The 20,569-nt window shown below is 50.9% G+C and overlaps 3 protein-coding genes across 3 annotated transcripts in view; 2 read left to right on the top strand and 1 right to left on the bottom strand.

Annotated features, from left to right (window-relative positions):
* Positions 1-11,599, top strand: part of SLC22A18 (solute carrier family 22 member 18) — a 59,900-nt gene extending 48,301 nt beyond the window's left edge. Inside the window, exons 8-10 of the mRNA XM_009102202.4 lie at positions 2,360-2,461; positions 6,206-6,326; positions 11,300-11,599. Of these exons, the coding sequence (XP_009100450.1) occupies positions 2,360-2,461; positions 6,206-6,326; positions 11,300-11,487 (411 nt within the window). The 3' untranslated portion in view covers positions 11,488-11,599. The remainder of the gene's footprint in view (positions 1-2,359; positions 2,462-6,205; positions 6,327-11,299) is intronic.
* The window catches only part of CD81 (CD81 molecule), a 548,624-nt gene extending 535,453 nt beyond the window's left edge, over positions 1-13,171 (top strand). The window contains exon 7 of the mRNA XM_050975681.1: positions 13,000-13,171. Within this exon, the coding sequence (XP_050831638.1) occupies positions 13,000-13,164 (165 nt within the window). The 3' untranslated portion in view covers positions 13,165-13,171. The remainder of the gene's footprint in view (positions 1-12,999) is intronic.
* PHLDA2 (pleckstrin homology like domain family A member 2) lies at positions 13,147-14,570 on the bottom strand. The gene is made up of 2 exons (XM_050975688.1): positions 14,057-14,570; positions 13,147-13,580 (listed from the first exon to the last, which is right to left on the bottom strand). Exon 1 carries the CDS (start codon positions 14,473-14,475, stop codon positions 14,077-14,079), a length of 399 nt encoding a protein of 132 aa, XP_050831645.1. The 5' UTR covers positions 14,476-14,570; the 3' UTR covers positions 13,147-13,580; positions 14,057-14,076.
* Between the last annotated feature and the right edge of the window lie 5,999 nt (positions 14,571-20,569).

Genomic DNA, 20,569 nt, shown 5'->3' with positions numbered 1-20,569 from the left:
TGGAAATATTATCTAGTGTCTAAATCAAGGCCCTGTGTCCAAAATCAGGATGATGGGCCTTGCCTGCCTGGGCTTCATGGCTGGATCAGCAGTGCCCTTGCTGGGGAGGAAGGTAGGCAGCCCAGATAGCCCGTGGGGGGACTGCCATCTGTACAACCCAAGGATTGCTGCCCAGCCCCGAGGGAAAAGCAGGTGACTTGGGCTCATTCTTGCCCTTGGAAATAGTCCCCTTGCCAAGCTGGTTGATTCAGCAGTGATGTTTTACCTTGGGCTTTTTATTGCCACAGTCCAAGTGGTGGGAAAGCCCACGGGGAACGGCAGCATTGGCACGAGGACCATCCCTCTGCTCTGCTGACTCTGAGGACAGCTCATTCTGCACATCTCCAGCTCCTGCCTGCTCAGAGCCTGTCTCTGCTGCAGTGGTGCCCCTTCACTCAGGGGCTCGTGTGCAGCAATGACAATGTTTTTGGGAATGCCACTCCCATGGCCATCAGACCAGGGATGTTGCTGATGCTGTACCCTAATGACTCAAGGAAGGGCAGGGACTGGGCTGTGCCTGCACGGTGTATCCCAATAAAATATGCCATTCAAGTCTGGGCAAATTGGGAAACATTTCCTTTCCTCCAATGGCTCAGCAGAGCTGAACTGGGATTCGGGTGATGCCACCCTTGAGTCAATCCGTGCCCTGTGACAAGGCTCAGCCCCCATCCCATGTGACTCAGCACAGCCCCAGCTGTAGGAGGGACTGGGAAGCTGCAAAAAGTTAATGACGATTCTCCCTTTTTGGAGCACTCAGCTTAATGGAGCGTCACTCAGTGGTTTCCCCACCCACCCCGGGAGTAGGAGCTGCTGGGGCTGGTATCAGCCTCCTCTCGTGGCAGGGCTTTTGGTCAGGATGACTCAGGTCACCCTGGGCATTGTCCAAGCCTCGTGCCACCAAGCAGGTCCTTCTGTCCCAGAGGCTGCTTGACAGGTGACATGACCCGGGAAGGACACACAGAGCCCGTGCCAGTGGCACAAGGCAGCTGGGCACACGTGAGCCAAGCTCTCAAGCCCTGGCCAAAGGCAGGGACAATGACAAAAAAGGAGCCAGAATGTCTTCCTGGTGTGATGTGCCCACGTGTCAAAAATCCTTTGTGCTCTGAAGCAAAGTGTAGGGTTGCATTTTGATGGCTTTCCATTCAGTGGTATGCTGTTGGAAATATATTAATTTTGTAGCTACTGTTCTTTATGTCAACTTCATTTTCACTCTATTGCTACTTGCTTTTTTTTTTTTTTTTTTGACTGGTTATTATAGATTAACATATCCTTTCTGTTGAATAACTTACTTTCCCATTTATTTTGCACTCATTTCCTTTCAGCTGACTTTGGGTTTCTGCCTAAGGACTAACAAAACCAGGCTGAGTGTAGTCTAGTGTCATTCCTGATCCAAACAGACCACTGAAGTTTTCTCCAGGTTGGACTGCCACAGAAATAAAGTGAAACAAAGAATTTTGAACTAGCGCTCTTCTTTCAATTCAGAGGGGCTTTCATTTGGATCAAACAAAACCTTTCAAGGCAGGGGAAACTCAGTAGATCCCTGTCAGTCCCTTCCCTGTGTTGTAGTCAGTCAGACTGTTTAACCATGATCTCTTCCACCCTCTCTCCTCTCATGTCCACTTGGGCCAGGATCACCTGAAGTATGGGAGATGCTGAACAGATAAATAAAAGAGGGAATCCGCACTCTGCAAAGTGCTGGAAAAGTAAAATAATTTCTGGGATTTTAATATTTTGCTCTTCCTTCCCTCCCCCTCCCCCCAGTTTTTGTTTAAAATCTGTAGAACCAGTTCCCCATCCTTTACATCTGCCTGTACTGCTGGGACTGGATATTAGCATCTCCGTCATACTTGTTTCCTGCCTAAAAATTATGAACCACCCAATTTGTATATTTATAGTTTCAAATAATGGCAAGAGAAGGTACAGACATTTTCCTCCTTTGCTTACAAAAGTACAGTTTTTCTTTGAGAGGTCTTGCCAAGAATGAAGACCGTAATATTAACTGTATTTCACAAACATATCACAAGTTGTATCTGCAAGCCTTTTTAGAAAGTTTCAGTCACTGCTGCTGAGTAGGCAGACTCTGTCATGCACCCTGAGTGAAACTTCCAGCTGATGGGATGGATCTCTCTCTAGAAAGCAAAACATTTGAAATAATGGATCACACCTTCCAGTCATTCACTGTGGCTGCGAGGTCCTTTTTTGTCAAAGAAACCCTGATGGAAGAACCTGTTTGCTTGACAAAAGTATCAATTCTCTTTTGAGTTTGTTTAAATTATTATATTATATCAGGCTTAATGGTGTTTATGTGTTTCTTTGCCAGGTTGTGCAGGGTTTGGTGGTTGGGAAGATGGCTGGTCGCTGCTCAGAGATGACCCTGCTCAGACTCAGCGTCTTCGTCTTTGCCGGCGTGGGCCTGGGCATGGTAAGTGGGGTGGGAAGTCACCCACGACGCCTTTCATAACGTCACAAGCGGTGACACGAGGTCTGTGAGACCTGGCTGCGAGCTCTGCCCCTGGAAATGCCACCTCTGGCTCTCTTGGGTGGTCTTCAGGGCAGGGAGAACCAGCTCTGCTGGGCCTCTGCGCAAACAGAGCCGCGCTCTACGTCAGCATTGCGCCAAGCCGTGATAAAGAGCCGTGTGAGTAAGAGTTATGGGGATTAAAAACTATATTAATCTTGCACAGAAACTCGCTACGTCCCTCCTGAGTCACCGGATTTGCACAGAAATCCTGGCCTGGTCTTGTCAGCAACTGCATTTCCTGGACTACCCAGAAAGTAAATTAAGATTACGGTGGGGAAAAATCATTGCAGTTGTATATTGCAGTGAGGCAGCAGAGGTTGTGCCCTCTCCTTCTGGGGCTTTATTTTTGTCTAATCCACCAACATGAGAGTATTTGGGGAAGGAGGTAGTGAGGCAGTCATTTTGTTCCTCCATTTTGGGATAAGTGATGTTAGCTGTTGCTGGTTGTGTCCACATGGGTGACGGTTGATGCCGACCTCAAACAGTAACTGGAAAACTGAGTGGATGTAGGTAGCTGTGCTGGGAACTGTGTTTGCTCAGGTAAGCCACGTTCAGGGCACTGATAGCTCTGCCCAGCCCAGGGGGATGGAGGAAAGCTGCTTGCAGCCCCTGTCAGTGCAGTGGACCCAAAGGAAAATTGAGCTCCATCAGCCTTTCAACATTCCCTGCGGGATTTGGCCTTCAGCCTTGCTGCCAGGACACTGGTGGTGCTGCAGGTAGGATGAGTGCCATTCCCACAACCATACCACAGCCTTGGGGAGGTCAGGGCCAAGTCCTGGAGGGTGTTGAGGTTTGTGGCTCCCAGCTACATGGATGAGATGAGGCACCTACACACCTTAGCTAATCTGAGGCAAAATCGAGTCTGAGATGAGGCTGTGAAGGGAGGCTGGGTGCAGACCAAGGGTTGGCTCTGCAGGTGGAGTGTGGTCCCTCTCCCTAAGGTTTTTGAGGCTCCAGGGGATTCTGTCAGGTGTAGAATGCTTGGGAAGGGTCTCTTCCAATTGGCGTCATGCTCTTTGGGCTGAAATCAATATGCCCCCTTAACATGGGACATCTGCACAGAGCTTTGATGCTCCTGAACACGGTCAGGGAAGGACTTTGAAGGGCACCCCATTGTTTTTGGGTCATGGGTGGGAGCAGTTGTGTGGGACCAAGGTGGACCTGGCCCTTCTGGAGAGATGAGCACCCCCAGCCAGGTGCAGGGCAGGTGCTGCTGGGACTGAATCCCTGTGCTGAAGCCTGGTCCCATGGGAATCAGGCAGAGCAGCAACATGAATTATATGGCTTTTGTGCACTGAGGTGTCACTGACCTCCAGGGAAGGCTGGAGTCAGGTGGAGGTGGGAGAGAAAGCCTCGGTGGCAGTGGAGAGGCAGACGGGGCAGCACAGATGCCCCAGTGCAGGAAGGCTCACATTGGCTGCACAGGGAGGAGAACCGGGAGCCAGGAAGGGAAATCATCTTAGAGCTGCTAATTATGCCAAGCCCAGAAGGCTGTGGACATCCTAACAGCACGGGCCTGGGGACAAGGGTCAGCAGTGACTTCCCATGAGAGCTATTCATAGGCAAATGCAGCTGGGATGCCTTGTTAAAAAGTGCTCTGTCCAAGTGGCTGCCAAGAACACATCCGCTTCTGGGGTGGCTTTCTGTCTCGGTGGGGATGAGTGCTGTCACAGCAGCAGCCCCAAATGCAGAAGTTATTGGGTGAAGCTTTTAATCCTTCACAGCTGCTGGTGGAGGAGCATCCCACCTGCTGTGCCCTTGCAGCATGTGGCCTTCACACGCAGCAGTTCCCCTCCCCGAAGGGTGGAAGTGAGGAGAAAGGCGAGCTGTTAATAAAAGACACTCCAGAACCCATCCTGATATCACAGGCAGGGGAGAGGCGCTGGAGCATTTCTGGAAGGCTGGCACAAGCAGCAGCAGACAGACAGCGCTGCAGCTGGGAAGAGGCTGCAGGATGTTCCCAGCAACAGGCAGCTGGAGAAGGGAAGGGGTGGGCTGGGAGTTCGGCAGTAACACCTGGATAAGGAGAGGAGGGAAGAACCAGTGTGTGATCTGCAGATGTGAGCTGGGAGAGCGTGGGCAGGGCTGTAGGAGGGCTTGGCAGTTGTGATGGGGAAGTTTTTCCCCTTGTCTGAAGGCACGGCTGTACCTCATCCTGCCTGCATTTCCCAGGCATTTGTTTTTTGAGCTGTCTGCTGAGAGTCCTGATTCTACCTCTCACCTAAAAAATGCTTTCAGATCTGCTCACCTCAAAAAAACTATCCACCACGCAGCAGCTGAGGAGTAGCAAAGGCTGGGCTCTGCCTGGCTTGGTCCTCCCTCAGCCCCTGGGATGTGAGGAGCCATTTCCCCTTGTTTTACAGGAGACACAAGATATGCCTCTGCTCTTTTCTGCTCACTTGCTCCAGCCCATGAGGGAGTCTGTACAAAGCACGAGGGATTAAAACTGATTTTTTTCTATGAGCTCCACAATGTTGTCCTGCAATGACATTTGCCCTAGCAAGGAATTACTCTCCTTCCTTTTGTTTATGTACCAAATACCTGTTCCTCTGTCTTTGTTCTCTGGCTCCTTAATCAGAAGTGCCTAGATCTTAAACAAAATGTAAGCAAAGAGCCCCTTCGAGGAGAAAAACCTGGCTGTGTGTAACTCTAGAGGGGAACTAGGAATAAACCTCAACATTTCCAAGTCATTAGTGAGCAATGTCTCTGGGCTCCTCCATCTTCTGTAGCCGAGAGGCAGAGACCAGATTTTGGGACAGAGAACTCCAGAGAATGAAACTTCTGGCTAAACCAGTGACAGAAATATTTTCCAGCCACAATAACACACCTTGAGACATGGGTTAGGGCAGAAGACTTGCAATAAAGGGGGAATTTCCTTTCCATGCCCCAGAGAAATCCATTCATTTGACCAGCAGGGCTTGTGAATGAGCTGGGAGCCGCTCCAGCCCTGCAGCTTAGGGAGCCTCACCGCTTTTGTTTCAGCATTAAACAGCTGGAGGGATGTCTCTGCTAAGAATATGTGCAATAACAAAATCATTACTCTCCCTAATTATGCTCGCTAATGTGCACTCATGGCCAGAAGACCTATTCCAGATTACTGAATTTGGTGAATTTATTAGCGGGGAAGCAGCAGAACAGGATTAGAAATCCCAAAGGTACGGTGTTACATAATGCACCGTGCTCATTTATTTTGACAGGCTCGGTTTAGTTTTAATTATTTATGATAATGAACCAAAAAGCCTTCTCTAGGCTGTTTTGTATAAGTAATGGAAGCTTCCTGAAGTACACCACATACATCTGCTGTTCAACATTTCCTCGGGAGTTGGACAGAAGACAGAAGACAGGGGGAAGGGACGTCACTAATTCCCAGATGCTAAAAATACCCACAGCAGTGCCGGGGAAACGTGCTGCCAGATTGTAGGGTATCGTTTGCTCTGCATGCTTGGAATAATTCACTGCAGACAAATGGCAGGCTGTCAAAGACCCCACTACGGCCAAAGCCACACCACCACGCATCATTTGTGGCTCCCACCATTTCCCTAAGTCATGGGTTTGACTTGTGATTTTCCTCCGGGTTGTTTCTTGCCACAAAGTCACCGTGTGTGTTCTTTAATGATCTGTGGTCTGCTGTGTCCTGTCCCTTAGGCCCTGATGAGGACAGTGTGGCACTACTGCATCATCGCGGTGCCGCTGGTGTTTGCCTTCAGCATGCTGGCCACCATCACCGACAGCATCCTCACCAAGGCTGTGCCCTCCTCCGACACTGGTAAGGCTCATCAGAAAAGGTCAGGCTGGCATCTTCTCAGCTTTGAGTCCATTGGGCACCTCCCAGCTCCCACCACAGCTGTGGAGCGAGCACTGGGGTACCAGGAGCACTGGGTGAGCACCCAGATCCTGGTGGGCACACGATGGGTGTTGGCAGAGCCGATGAACGGGACTGCTGGGGCTAATTCCGGATGGACTTGAACAACCTTGGGCAGTGCTCCCAGTCCTGTGCTGCCTGCTGACATCCATAGTGGTGGGCACAGAAAGGGAAAGCTTTCTCAAGCTCGCTTTTCCATGGAAAGCCCCAAGGTATGTTAGAAAAAAACCAAAAACCACTGCTCTTCCTGTGACACACTGAGAGAGAGAAGGCTGTTTGTTCACACTTTTTAACTTAGGGTATCTCAGGAGGGGATTCTGGATTACTCTTTGCAAACATGCTTTGCCTGATGCAAGAATTGCCCCCTCTCTCTGTTCTGGCCTTGTTTCAGGAGAGTTCCTGTATTTCTCTGTGCAAGACAGCAGTGGTAGACACTTAAATCTTTATACCTGAGGCTTTAGTTCTGTTGATGAAGGAAATATGCCTACTGTCATGGGAGCCTGTCTGAGTTTGTGCAGGGATGGAGCTGGCTTAACCTGGTTTGTGTCTTTTGCTCAAGCCCTTTCAGGGTTTGCTCCCAGAGCAGGTACCCAAGAGTGTCTCTGCTTTAGCTGAGGCTTTCTGGGATGCCAGTCTGCACCCTTCATCTTCCCTAGCAGCTGTCTGGGCAGATACCTCTGTGCAGACCCTACCAAGCATGGGAGCTGTAGTTTGCACAGCCCATTAGTGAAGTTTGTAAAGCACTTTTGAGATGTTTCTGGGTGACGAGCATCTCTGAAAATCACTTCAGCAGTTTATTTGTAGAGCTGACCCACTACATCTCCTACAATTGCTGGGAGCCTGTGATTTTCAAGTGGGATATTTCCGCCTGTAAAGACCATTTATCCCCAGTCTTCACCTCCCTGGGAAGAGTCTCAGCCCCTCTGCCCAGCCAGGAAGGAATTTTGCTGCTTCATGACTTGGAGCAATGTTCATGTGAGGGAGAGCCAGTGGGGAAGGGCACCAAGCAGCTTTGGGACACACAACCAAGCTGGTATTCATCCAGGCTCTTCTCAAAGGGGTTTTGTGAGGAAAGCCAGAGCAGTGCTTAGCTTTTGGAGCCCGGAGGCAAGCTTTGGTCAGGGAGGAAAATGGGTTTAGTTGCCTCACCCTGCTCCCTGCTTGCATATGTTGTTAGGCCAGCCTGTGCCTTGGCGGGATGGATGGTGTCCCCTTGGCAGGGCAGGATGGAGGCAGCCTGCAGAGCTGTGCAGATGCTCAGGAGCAGGTTGCAGATCATCAGGGGATGCCGTGGGCTACTGAGGGCTTTCCCTTGTCTGTCCATCCTGGGCTGATGTCATGCCAAGTGCTGCTACAAATGCAGAGTTACAGCTGGCTCAAAACTGGGTGTACTACAGAGGGATGCTCTGGCACGGAGAACTGGGAACTGGCACTGAGGGAAATCCTTGTCTCTGCCACTCCTTCCTGGCCTGCACCTTTCAAACTGTGCTTTTTCCTTACAATATTTTGGGGGGAAGAGGTACTAATGGTCCTGTGCTTGTTTTGGATGTACCCAGGCTGGGGCTGGGGCAAAGGCAGGAATGCCTGACGCAGCAGAGCCAGCAGGCTGCCCTTCCACAGCAGCTGCAGCAGTGATGGCGTGGGTGTCTCACAGAGAAATGCAGCCATTAAAATGCCTGCCATGCATCCCTGGCCGTGGGTGGCACCCCACAAAGGCTGCTCCACCCATACAGCAGCCTAAAGGCTGCTCCTTCCTCTGCGAGCCCGAGACCAGCTCTGCAAATAGAGGGTTTTGGTGGCACGTTAGAAACCTTTACCATGAGTGTGGAAATCTGGTTTTATGAAAAAGCTTTCCTGTCGCTGTGTGGAAAACCTCAGTGCTCCCTTGCAACAACTTTTAGCCAATGCAAGGAAATCACACTTTGAGAATTTGCCTTTAGAAGCATCACTTTTGAGACTTGCTGCTGTCTTTTCCTGATGTTTCGGGTCAGTTTCCAGCCTGTAGAAGCAATGAAGGTTTTTCTTTGGGTCAGGAAACGGCTTTCTGAAGAAGCTGGAGTTTAGGCTGAGCTCAGGCGTCCATCTCAGCACGGGGCTGGGATGGATAGGGCGTTGCAGGAGTGTAGCCTGTCCGCCCTTGCTAGACACTGAGTCACCCATCCTTGCATTTTAAATAGGCGTCTCAGAAAGGGAGCAGTGGGAGGTGGCACAGCACCATCCCCTGCACCCATCAGCCTGCTTTAGATCCGATCCAAGGTCACTTCCTTCCGAGGCTGATGCGTTTGGCACTTGCTCTTTGCTTGCTCTCAAAGCTCAGGCTTTGCGCAGCAGCAAAGGTAGCAGTAATGATTTAATTAGTTTCCCTTTGATTTTTTTTTTCCCTTCTCTTCATCTTCAAAGGCAGGAAGAGAAAATCCAGCCCCACACGCACGTGCTGCTCAGCTGGACGCATGAGCTGGTGGGAGGGCAGCCCGGAGCCCAGGGGGACTTGCATTCACACAAGCACTCCTTGTCAACCCTGGTCCTTCCCCAAGAATGGAGGTCTTGTTCCTGCACAGATCCCCCCCATTCCTGAGGGAGGGAGGCAGGAAGCCCAGCAGAGCCTCTGTGCGTAACGGGCCCATGTGTCCTGGTTTTATCTGTGCATCAGAACCTGAGGAGGAGAGTTTGCAGCCAGGCAGGGCTCGGGGCACTGAGCCCCCCAGATTTGCTGGCGCTTTGCAGGTTCAAAGGCGGCCGCTGGTGACAGTGACCTAATGGTTAAACCCGATTGCCCCATGGGCGTGTGGCTGATCTGGGCCAGCACCATCATCTGAGCGAGGCAACAGGATGTGAGCTGGAAAGGAGTCGCCCGTTTTGGAGAGCCGCCAGCACCCAGCCCTGAAACCTGCGGGAGCAGAGGAGATCTGGGATGGGAGGGGAGGACAGGCTCTCAGCCGGCACAGGTCATGCCAGGTATGGGAAAAAGGAACAGAAAAAAGCTGGAGAGGGAGAAAAAAGAGCAGGGAAGGTGCGGAAGGTAAAGCAGGTGAGCGTGTGCGCTGGCAGAGCTGCGCAAAGCAATGCCGGAAATTTTCTGCTGAGGCGGTAACTCGTCCCAGTTAAAGGTCTTGCCTTCAATGAGATCTTCTATCACATGTGCAGCTTTGCCACAGAGCTACGGCCCTGCTGCAGAGCTGAGATTTACAATGTCCCAAAGCCCGAGGGCGTCTGACGAGGGATCTAATTTAAGCCCATTAAACAGAAATTATCTTTCTCAGCAACATGTTGGAGAAGTGCAGAGGGAGAGCCCGGGCTTTTAAGACGATGGATTTCTGCTCCAGAAAAAAAAAAAAAAAAGAAATAAAGGAAAGGGAAAAAAGTGCCTCCCCAATCATAAGAGCCAGTTTGGCAATTGCACGTAGTAATTAGTTTAATTCAAATACCTAGAGGGGAAAAAATAATTGCAAAACCTGCCCAGAGAGTTTGGTGGTTGTGGGATGGTTCCCATTGGCAAAGGGTCAAGGCAAGGTCCCACCCATCGCCTTTGTGTTCCCATGCGTGGGAGGAGCGCTCGGCAGCGCTTCCCGGGAGATTTCCCTCTCCACATGGCTACACCCTTGGCTTGGGCTCATTGCACAAGTATTTTAAGCACGCTGATAAAAGCCCAGCAGTCGCTGCCCGGCATTACACGAACACCTGGCTGCCTGTTCTCTCTGGGAGCTGGGGATCATTTCCCCGTGGCTGCCCACGTTTAACATCACACTCCTGCTCCACTTCTTCTTGAAAACAGGACAGCATTCTCCTCATCATTCCTGAGTGTGTGGTGACAGCACCTCAGCCTGTGTCTTAGTGGAAAACTGATGCCAGCAGCCCAAATAATCATACTGATAGTAAAAAATAATTGCAAACATCATTCCAGAGCTGGGCACAATTTTATTGAATACATTGCCAGCTTGCTGTTCCTCCCAGTGTTGGGGGCTAATGATTTGCTGGCTTGCTGGGTATTTTCTGCTCCTCTGAACATGACAGCTGTCCTGAACAAAGACTGCAGGACAAAAGTGCATACTGGGTGTGTGTGGGACAGCCTTGTCTCCCAGGGGATGTCCTGGCCGTCCGTCCGCACGTGGAAAAACCCTCACCTTTGCCAAACTGGAGGTGCTTCCCCATCCGCTGGGTTCCTGTTGAGGATGCAAATGTGAGAGCTGCTGGAGGGGGAACCGGCCCAGCCGGGCAAGGGCTCGCACATCCATCCAAATGGAAATATCCGCTCTTTTTGCAAAGGGGGTGGGGGAATATCTCAAGGGGGTTCTGTCTTTATCTGTGGTTTTGTTTATTTATTCTTAAAGCCCTAGTTAGGCCTAACCCTCTCACTCCTGCTAGAGAGCTGTTTCTCTGTTTCAGACTAGAGAAATAATGGCAGAAGTAGCTTGGGTGGAGCAGGGCCCACTCAGGTAATTAGGAGATTGGAAGAATCCGTGTGATTTGCTAGAAAGGCTCAAACATGACCGTAGAAATTACCTCTCCTTCCCTAATCCCATGCAGTAGTTAACCAGCCCTGCCAGGTGTGATATTCAGCAGCACCTTGTGGTGCCAAAGGCACCCCTGGACCCTGGTGAGCACCCACTTTGCCTTTTGGGCAGTGCTGCGACTGCCCAGACTGCTCAGGGAAGAGCTGAGCTGGCTCGTGGTGGAAACTGGTCCCTGTGCCTGCAGGAGTCCCTAACCAGAACAAACCCTAATTGGACCGCTATAAATTAATGCAAGAAATTATTTGAAGTGATTTGCTGCTACTGGAGGGGAGCAGCATCAGGGATGAAGGGGATCTTGTGTGCTCTTCTCTGCTTTTCCATGCCAGGACTTGCTCTCACCCTGTGCGTCTCTGCCATCTCTCCTAGGTGCCATGCTTGGGATTTGTGCCTCAGTGCAGCCCTTGACCCGGACGGTGGGTCCAACCATTGGTGGACTTTTATATAAACAATTTGGAGTCTCCTCCTTCGGCTATTTACAGTTAATGGTCAATTTAGGTTTGTTTGTTTACCTCTTGAAGAGTAAAATCCCGCTGGAAGAGATGAAAAGCCAGTAATAGAGTTGCAAGAAAGGAACCCCCTTATTTTTCCCATAGAAATAAATTCTTGAGGGTTTTATATTTTTTTTTTTTTGTTCTGTAAACCTGGAATAAAACAATTTGAACAATCCTTCCATTTTGTCAATATTTGCCTCTAGAGTAAGGGACAGATCAGTTTGCAAAGGTCTTGGAGCCATGCTGGAGCAACTGGGGGCCATGGGACCCCTGGAGTATCGGGTTCCTCCCATTAACCCCCCTCAGCAGTGGCTGTCAGGGCAGGAAGCAGCCCCCAACCCTCAGCTGTTGTCAGGCAGCATTCCTGCTTGGATTCACTGAAACTGAAGGGATTAGGAGCCAGTGCCTTTGCTCTGGCTTGGCCTTTTATTTCAGCGCTCTGAAATGGTACCAAGAAAAAACGGGGGGTAAAACACATCTGCTTTTGAGCATTGTTTTGCTGCATTAAATACATCTCTACCATTCTCAGGTTAGAGGGGGCACTGAGGTCAAAGGCTTTCAAATGCTGTGGCCAGAGGTTTGCTACATCCACAGCTCAGTCATGTGCAACCCTGCCTGTGCACGAGATGCCAGCAACGAGGGACGAGGATGCAAAGCCCTGACGTACCAGGCTGCAGCGCCAGAGCCTTCCTGCCACTTCCAGAAACTGGGCCAACCCTCCTTCCAGGTTTTTTGCCCTCCCTGTACTGAGTATCTCTTGCTCTTACTACAGGCTTACAGGTTTTTTCCCCTCCCTGTACTATCTCTTGCTCTTACTATAGGCTTACGTAATTACATACTTTGCAACTTCTTCTAGTACAAAGTCTCCTGCGAGAATTGGGCTGATATTGGGAAGGGGAAATTACCTGCTGGAAATGACCAAGTTTGGAGCAAGTACTCTGTGTGGTACGCTCACAGTCCTGACTCCCAGAATTGAGTCGTGTGCTGCAGCATTGCTCTCGAGGAAGCCCGGGTTAGTTATTGAGAATTGAGCCTCGCAAAAAAAAAAAACAAAACAAAACAAAAAAAACCCAAAAAAAACCCAAACAAACAAACAAAAAAAAAAAACTTCAGCACTTTTATCCAAAAAATCAGCTAATTTTTCTCCAAGTTTCTTGGTCCAGGTGCTATGGGAAAAGAGCCTGCCTCCATTCTTCAGTTATCCTGGAGAAATATAACTCTATCTAGAGACTGCAGAGGTGAAGGAAGAGAGGAGAGCGAGTTCAGCTTGCTTTGCTACAAAGCTGAGGAATCCACGGAGCGTTGGCGCTCTCATTCCAAAACCAGGAATCCAGTTTTGTGCCTTAGCACAGCACTAAGCTATGGGGGCTGGGGAGGACGCAGGGCATTCACAGAGAGCAGCATTTTCCCGTGGCAGGGAGCTCCTGCGCCTTCTGCAGCTGCCATTACTGGATTCTGTGGGAAAGAGCTTCCAGAGGAGCACTTCTGCAAGCTGTGGTAGGCTTTTCTATCTCCACCACTGACCAAAACTGAACCTCAACAGATTCTCCCTCCTTGGCTGGGAGACACGAGTCAAACACCAACAGGTTATGTGGGCTTTCTCCACCTCCCACTGCCCAGTCCAGGGCACCAAAAAGCCAAGCCTTACCCACTCTTCTTAAGCCACTTCACCACTGCCTGTATCCACAGATATGCCTCAACAAAAGTTACTGCAGGCCAGAGTACAGTAATAAAAAGTGAACATTTCAAGTAATTTATTTGGAATGGACACATTAATGCAAAAGCAATATTAAGACCAGTAACTGCTGAAAGACATTCAACAAAATAAATACAAATATAGATACTACAAATAATTTAAATTGTGTTTAACACCACCAGTCAGTGTTGAATCTTCCTTGCATCTCATAAATAGAAGATAATAGTTCACAAAGCTGTGCCACACAAAACACGTGGACGCTTTGCTAGAAGTCCTGTATGAAAGTCTTTGGTTTTTCTTTATGCATCTCAGGCAAAGCTCAGGGCTCTTTGCTCAGCAGCCACAACGGGCTTGGAGAAAACCAAGCGGCTTCCAGCTCTCTTCTTTGCTTTCCTTCATTGGTACCCTGTCCCATTTCAGTCCAAGACACTCGATCTGGTTTATCATCCAGTGGTATGCTCTAAAGGTAGCAAGAGGAAGTGGGTTAGTAAAACAAGCAGCACAGCAAGGCACAGGAGAAAAAAAAGGGGGGAGGGGGGCTTTAAAGGGAGAGTAAGCAATAAGCATTTATTTTCACAGATTTATCTTTTCTTTAGCAGATTCTGTGAGGAAAGCGCTGCCAAGTGCCATTTCTTATTGCCCGCCACCCCGGCATCGTCCTCTCAGCACACTGCAGAAGCGCGGCTCCCACCAGAAATTCTCCGCCATGCAGGGGAGAAGGGGCCAGCCCCCTGCGATGGCTCGGGACAGCCGTGCCCCGCTAGCCCCGCCGGCAGCACGGCGCGGTGCGGGGCGCGCCCGGCCGGGAGGGTGCGCGGAGCTCCGCGCCCGTCCGGCTGAGCCAAGCGGGAGCCGGGGAGTAAAGCATTGGAAAGGGTTAAGCGGGAAGCCCACGAAGTGCCGCGGCAGCAGCGCCGAGGGGCCGGGCGGGCTCACCTGGGGCCGGGCCGGCCGGCTCAGGGCGCCCGGGCCAGCCGCCGCTCCTGGGTGCCTGCCGCCTGCTCCATCTCCTGGCGGCTCTTGAAGTCCTGGATGGCCCGCTTGTTCTGGAAGTCGATGAGGGCCATGGTGATGGAGGCGTTCCAGCAGCTCTGGTCCGGACACCGAAAGTCAATCTCCTTGCGGTCTTTGGTGACGATGGTGAAGTAGATGTACTTGCCCGTGCGCTCCACGCAGTCCACCTTGAGGATGGAGCCGAAGCCCAGCTCCTTGCCCTTGGCCCGCTTGTGCCCGTCGGGGAAGAGACTGAGGCTGTCCTTGGTCAGCACCACTAGCTTCTTCTTCCACAGCTGGAAAAGGCTGTCGCTCCGCTTCTCCAGCTCGCCCTCGCGGATCACCTCGGCTTGCATCTTCATCCTCGCTCCCCGGCGGTGGCTCCGGCTGTTGCTCCGACTGCTGCTCGGGCGGCGATGACCGAGCCCTGCCGCGATGGGAACAATTTATTGCAATGAATCAGCGCCGGGCGCCTTCCGGTGCCTCCCCCGGGGAGCCCGGCCCGCCGCCCCCTCCCGCCCCGCCTCCCGCCCGCCCCCCGGGCCGCGCTCCCCGCCCGGGCCGCCGGTGCCCGCGGGGCTGCGCCATGGGGGCGGCCCGGGAGACAACCGGAGCGACCTGGAGCCTGCCCAGGGTGGGCACGCTGTGGGGAGGGGGTGCCTCCCCCACGGGCTGCCTCGCCGAGGGCTTCCACTCTGCTGCCGTATGAGGGGACCTCGATCCTGTCTGCCCACTCCCCTCCCCACCCGTGTTTCCTCTGCCCGTCAAGGATAGTCCCCCCTGCGCTGAGGATGGGGCCACTGTGATCTGAGACAGCCCCCATCTTGCCCCTCTGAGCACTCCCTGCCACTTCCCAGATCCCTAATGGGGTACAGGATGCTCCCAGCACTGTTCCTAGGGGTCTGGATTTGGGCATCTTCACATTGCGTCTGCCCTGGCATCATCTCTCTCTGGGGCAGAGGGGCCTGAGCCAAGCCCAGGGTGGGTTTCTGCCACGTTCCACGAGCATCTGCTCTGAGTCCAGCCCTGGTCACCCCAAGAGACTCAGCCAGGGCCTGACCAAGCCCACCAGCTTCTTTTGAGGCCCTGCATCCTGCCAGCTATGCCCCATCACCATCAGCCCTTCCTTTGTCCTTTCCTGAGGGCCCAGTTTTGCATTAATACTGCTTCCCCTCATTTTTATCCCCTGCAATCTCTGGGCTTATCCCATTTCCCCCCCCAGCCCATTCCCTCCTCCAGGGCAGGCCCCACAGTTAAAGCCTGGGCAGTGCCCAGCGCCATGGGGAAGTCAGGAAAGGCTGTGGCAGCTGGAGGTGATATTTAAGAGGCACGTGTGAGCCTGCAGTCCCTTCTTCTCGGACACCTTTCATTTTGTCACTCCTTCACGACAGTTGACTGATCAGGGCTGATCCAGGTTCCCAGCCAAGGGCAGGGCTGTGCTAATGAACTTGTTCTCGCTGTTTCTCCAGCAGGATTGGCTCAGGTATGGGCCTTGTGCAGCATCACCCTGTGGACTTTGAGCGCTGCTCTCCTCCATCGCCTTCCCCAGATGGCCGGCACCCATGGAGGTGTTTGCAAAGCCGAGCCCCAGCGGTGAGCTTGCAGGGCAGGGCCCGGCCCCTTTGAAGAGGCTGGCAGCGCTCCCAGGGAGCCGGCAGGGTCAGAGGCCCATTTCCAGGGAACAAATCCGAGCTAGAGCCAAACCCATTTCCGCTGCCGATCGCTCGTCTGCCAGAGGACAGGGCCGCGCTTTGATAATCAACTGCGGCCTGCACATCTGTGGGGAGGCTCAGAAAAAAGGTGGGGGCTGTGCGATGCTCCTGGGGCTGATGAATGAGCCAGGAATGGTGGGGCTGACCTTTTCAGGGAGGGATGGGCTGGGAATTGCTCTGGGAAGACCACGGTGACCATCCCTGCTTGTGGGGTAGGGCAGAGCTGCAGAACATATGTGGGGCTGTGACCTGGCATGTGAAGAGCTGCAGGCTTTTCCCACTGTATCCTGCTTTTCAGTGTGATTTATTTTGTTTCAGTGAGGGGAACAGCCCAGACTGATTTACAATTAGGCTGTACAACTACATTTTCAGGGCAGATGCTGGTCTGCTCTGGAAAACCACTTTCTGACCAAAAGGCCCCATAAGAGTAAGGGAGCTGGAGCCAGCCAGGAGCAGAGCTGGATATTAAGCAGAAATCAATAGGATATTTTCAATTTGGCCCCAAAATGAAACAGGGAATGGTCTTTGTGCACAGGAAATGGGACACCACTTCAAAAAGAGAGAAAAAAAAATAGGCAGTAAATCAGGAGCATACAAGGAACATCTGGAGGAAGGCTCGTGGTGTGGAAAGGCTGCAGGATTTGGCATGTTTGTGCACACCTTGCTTCAAAAGTTCCACTACAAGAACCTGAATTTCCTTTTAAATGAAACTTGTATCTGTAGATGCAGGGTCAGAAGACCACTTTGGTCTCTGTCTTTCTGCTTTTGCTTTCATCTAGGTGATTTTTCTTGTGCATTTATCCATCATTTTGAAATATTCAAAGTCTCCCCCAGCTGTCACCTCAGTAAACTTGCCTTAATACTGGCCAAACTAGAAAACTGCTAGGGAAAAAAAAAAAAAAGGGGAAAAAGTGAAAAAATTGCTCACAGTGGAAAAAGGTAGGTTCTTGCTGAACAGGGACCCTGGGTTTGAACATATGTCCATTGTATGGAAGCTCCATGTTTTTACCTAAGATGGGTTAGTTAAGTGAATAAAAGAATAAAAAGAAAGTCTACTAAAGTACCATAGGGTCTCTGCCATTGGGACCATGCAGAAATTCCATAAAGCAGGTTTTAAAATTTGATTACATTTACTGAGACAGAAAGCAAAGGTGACTGCTGAATCCAAAACGGGCAGCAGAGCCAAACCACGAGCAATTTCCTACAGGAGCATTTCTCAGGGAAGAATGGAGAGCTGCAGGAGCTCAGAGCCATCTGGTCCAAGAAACGTGGCAATTCCTTACAAGTTAAGTAGCACAGCCCTAATCCTAGTGCATGCCATGGTAGCTGGTCACTGCTGATACAAGAATATAGAGCTAATTTTGCCTGAGGAAAGAAAGAAATACTTATATTGCCCTATTTTTTAAATGATAAGGTTAATAACTTAGTGAAGAGCTGACAGCAGGACACTGGTTTCATCTCAGCACCTGGGGAGAGGGGTAAGGAATGTGATGCAGCCCTGCATCCTACCCTGGCACCAAAGCTTGGGACAAGTGTCACAGGGTGCTGTGAGTACGTGTGGGCAGTGGATGGCTTTGATAATTAAGGGCCATGACCAAGCTGCAGCTAATGGGAGCTTTGGGTGATTGCAGCTCAGGTGCTGCTGCTGTCTCTGTCCAGGCTGGGGCTGGCAGCTGGGAGGAACCTGTCACTCCCTTTAGTCTGGGTTTAGTTGTTTTGTTGTGTCACCAGTGAGAGAAAGAGAAGGGATTTTTTTTCTTGCAGCCCAGCACATTACCGTGGCTGTACCTCGACTGTGTGTGAGCTCCCAAACACAACCACCTTTAATTTAAAGTTGCCTTTAATATAAAGTCATCAAGCACTGGCCCTTCCTTGCCCCCAAATACAGGACATCTCCAGGAAACTCAAAATTTAGGGATTTGTCTCTGTTCTTAGGAAGAGGGGGGAAATAACACAGTGGGGAGTGGGAACCAGAGGAGGGTGATGGGAAGCAGACTGACATTCATTCACAGGAGCCTTGTCCCACACAGCCATGTCCCTCTTCCCACACTTGCCAGGGGTGCTGGCACCACCCTCTGCTTTGCCCCAAAGCAATCTCCAATTTACTAGGGGCATTTTAAAAGCCTAAATGGCAATTTGGCATGCAAGTGTGGCTTCATCCCCCTCCCAGCATTCAGCCACTGAGCGGGGGGTGCTTGTACGTGTGTTGTGTATAGGGATTATTTTATGGGTGTGGGATGGGGTGGCCACACTCAGCCTCGATGGATGGGCTGGTGGTGCCCGCCTTTGCAGGCTGCATCGATGGCTCTGCCGTGACACATGGCTCTGGAGTGAGTGCCCGCTCCAGAGGAGGGGTTTGATCATTGTTTCCGAGTCTGAGGCGTCAGAACCCTGCTGCTGGCAACATCGGGTTGCCTTAGCTACGTGAGTCATGGCAACAAAGCACGGCAGCCAGGCAGGCACCGCCAGGAGCAGCCCGAGCTTTAAGGTCAGGGATGAGGATGGATAGGGATCACACCGAGGAAAAATGCCAGAAAATGGGGGGAGGTTCTCAATTTAACTCCACAGGCCCATCAGTAGGACCTGCTGCCTTTTTTTGTGGGATTTAGCCATGCATTTATCCCACCAAGGTTTCCAGCTGGCCCCAACATTGCATCTCCCTCCCAAAAGATGCAGGAGCTCCTGCTGCACCACGAGCCATTGCAGGGTACTGGCATTCCTGCTGCTGCCTTGGGTTTGTTCCCACTGTCCCCCTGTAGTCCTGGAGCTGTGCATCTCCTCTCCCAGGGCTCTGTCCTGGAGAAGAAACCCTAATTTTTCTGGCATTAATGCAGACTTCTCAGCAGCAGAGGGAAGTGGAGACTGAAGGCTGTAAAATTGCTTTTATTATAATGATTTCAACATGACATCTGTAGGGGAAAAAGCTGGTTTACAGGACTGACATTGTAATCCTGGCAGCTGAAGTCGATTAGTAACAGAGGAACATATGGTCCTGCATTGTAAATTGCTGCCCTCCATGTTTATATTAGGGTGTAGCTCTATCCACAGGCACTTTTAGCTGGAGCTCAGTGTAGTGGCCACTGGTCTCCTAGGAAACTTGTACTCAAAAAACCCTAAATAGCTGTAAACTAAAAGGGTGGGTTGTTACTGGGGAAACCTCTGTGATGAGCAGAGGTTTTTCATGTTTTTCCCATTTTATTCAATTTTTTTCACATCTTTATACTCCTTAAAATATTTGGTTGGGGTTTTTTGGTTTTTTTTTTTGTTTTGTTTTGGGTTTGGTTTTTTGTTGTTGTTGTTGTGGGGGGTTTTATTTATTGTTTGTTTGGGTTTTTTGTTTAGTATTTGGTTTTTGCTTTTTTTAGACTGTTCCAGAGTATCTCTGGGAAGTTTTTGGCTATAGTTCCCTAATATTCTTTTCCTTCAGAAATGTCCTGGTGCCATTGGGTCCTTCCAAACTCCACTGGTGAGCTGGTGGGTGCCAGTCCCTCCTTGGGCAGGACCTCCTGGAGCACCATGGAGCACACCAGGGCCAGCTGCCCATACTGGAGATGCCCTGGAAGGGGGCTCAGTCTCCCTTGGGGATGTTGAAGCCTTTCCATGAACACAGAGAGAGAGCCTGGGTACATTGCTCCAAGATGGCCAAGCTCAGGTGAAGAAGCTCTTCTCTTAGGGGCAGTTCACTGGGAAAGGTCTCAGCCAGAGGGATGAAGGCCCCCCAGGCTGTTTGTTAGGTGATTACAGTAAATGACAGGCAGCAAGGCTGGAACTTTTGGGTTAGTTTAAACAAGGGCATCAGAGAAAGCATCTTTGCTCAATCTGGGAGATCCTTTTTTGGTACCATACGCAATCCATGGATTAATCAGCAATAGCACGTAGCCCAGCTTGCTCAATTTACTAATATTTATCTGACTAAGACTCTTTTTTCCTGAGAAGCTCGAAATGTCTCATCCCACTGAGTCAGTGTGTTACCATTACGTGTTGTAAACTGCTGCAGACAGTCATGGAGCAGTTGTGAGGAGCTGGGAAGAAAATATGTCATTTCCCCTCAGCCAGTCCTTGGCTGTGCTCTGCAGCAGACAGCCAAATAAGGGTGGGAATGTGCCAAATCAAACCTGCTTAGGACAACTCCAGGCACTTAAATTCCATACTGGGATTAAAAACTGGGGGGAGAGGGGCTGTTTTGCTGTTTCTTTTCACAGCAGCCTGGGCATGACTGTGTGTGTAGTGTGTCCCCCACTTTGGATGCTGTATAGGTGTTTAGTTTGGTTATTAAAACAAAAATGGAAAAAGAAGTCTTGTGTTATCTGGTCTTTTGAGCTGTTGGTGCCCCTCCTAATATTCATATCTCTGAGCCTTCTGGCCCAATTTCAAGCCCATTTGGCAGAAATACAACAGGTAAAAAGATCCCTGGGTAGCTTGGCCTGGCTTGGAGGAGCCTGGGTGCATCTTCATGCAGGTGAGGAAGGTGTTGACTCCACAGTTTGGGTGTGGTCCAGGACTGCTGTTTAGATGCTGGTAGATACAGCCTGTTCTCACAATTCTCTTCACAAAGCAGCTTGCTGAGCATCATGGGGGGATCCATGAACACCCTGGGATGTCAGTGGGTAGAACAGAATCCCATCACAGGGCCCCATGGGACCCCATACTTCTCCTTCTACCAAGGGAAGGGAAAGCCCAGCCAGTGGCTTGCCAAGCCCTGCCCTAAACTGTGAGGTTATTTACTGACCCCTCTGAATGCTGT

The sequence above is a fragment of the Serinus canaria genome, chromosome 5 (genome assembly GCF_022539315.1).
Source record: "Serinus canaria isolate serCan28SL12 chromosome 5, serCan2020, whole genome shotgun sequence".
NCBI lineage: Eukaryota > Metazoa > Chordata > Aves > Passeriformes > Fringillidae > Serinus > Serinus canaria.
Note: the sequence above shows the minus strand (reverse complement) of the source record. Positions and strands in the feature narration are given on the sequence as shown.

Bases quoted from the DNA above. Each gene is read 5' to 3' on its own strand.
- PHLDA2 (XM_050975688.1), bottom strand. From the start codon at position 14,475: ATGAAGATGCAAGCCGAGGTGATCCGCGAGGGCGAGCTGGAGAAGCGG.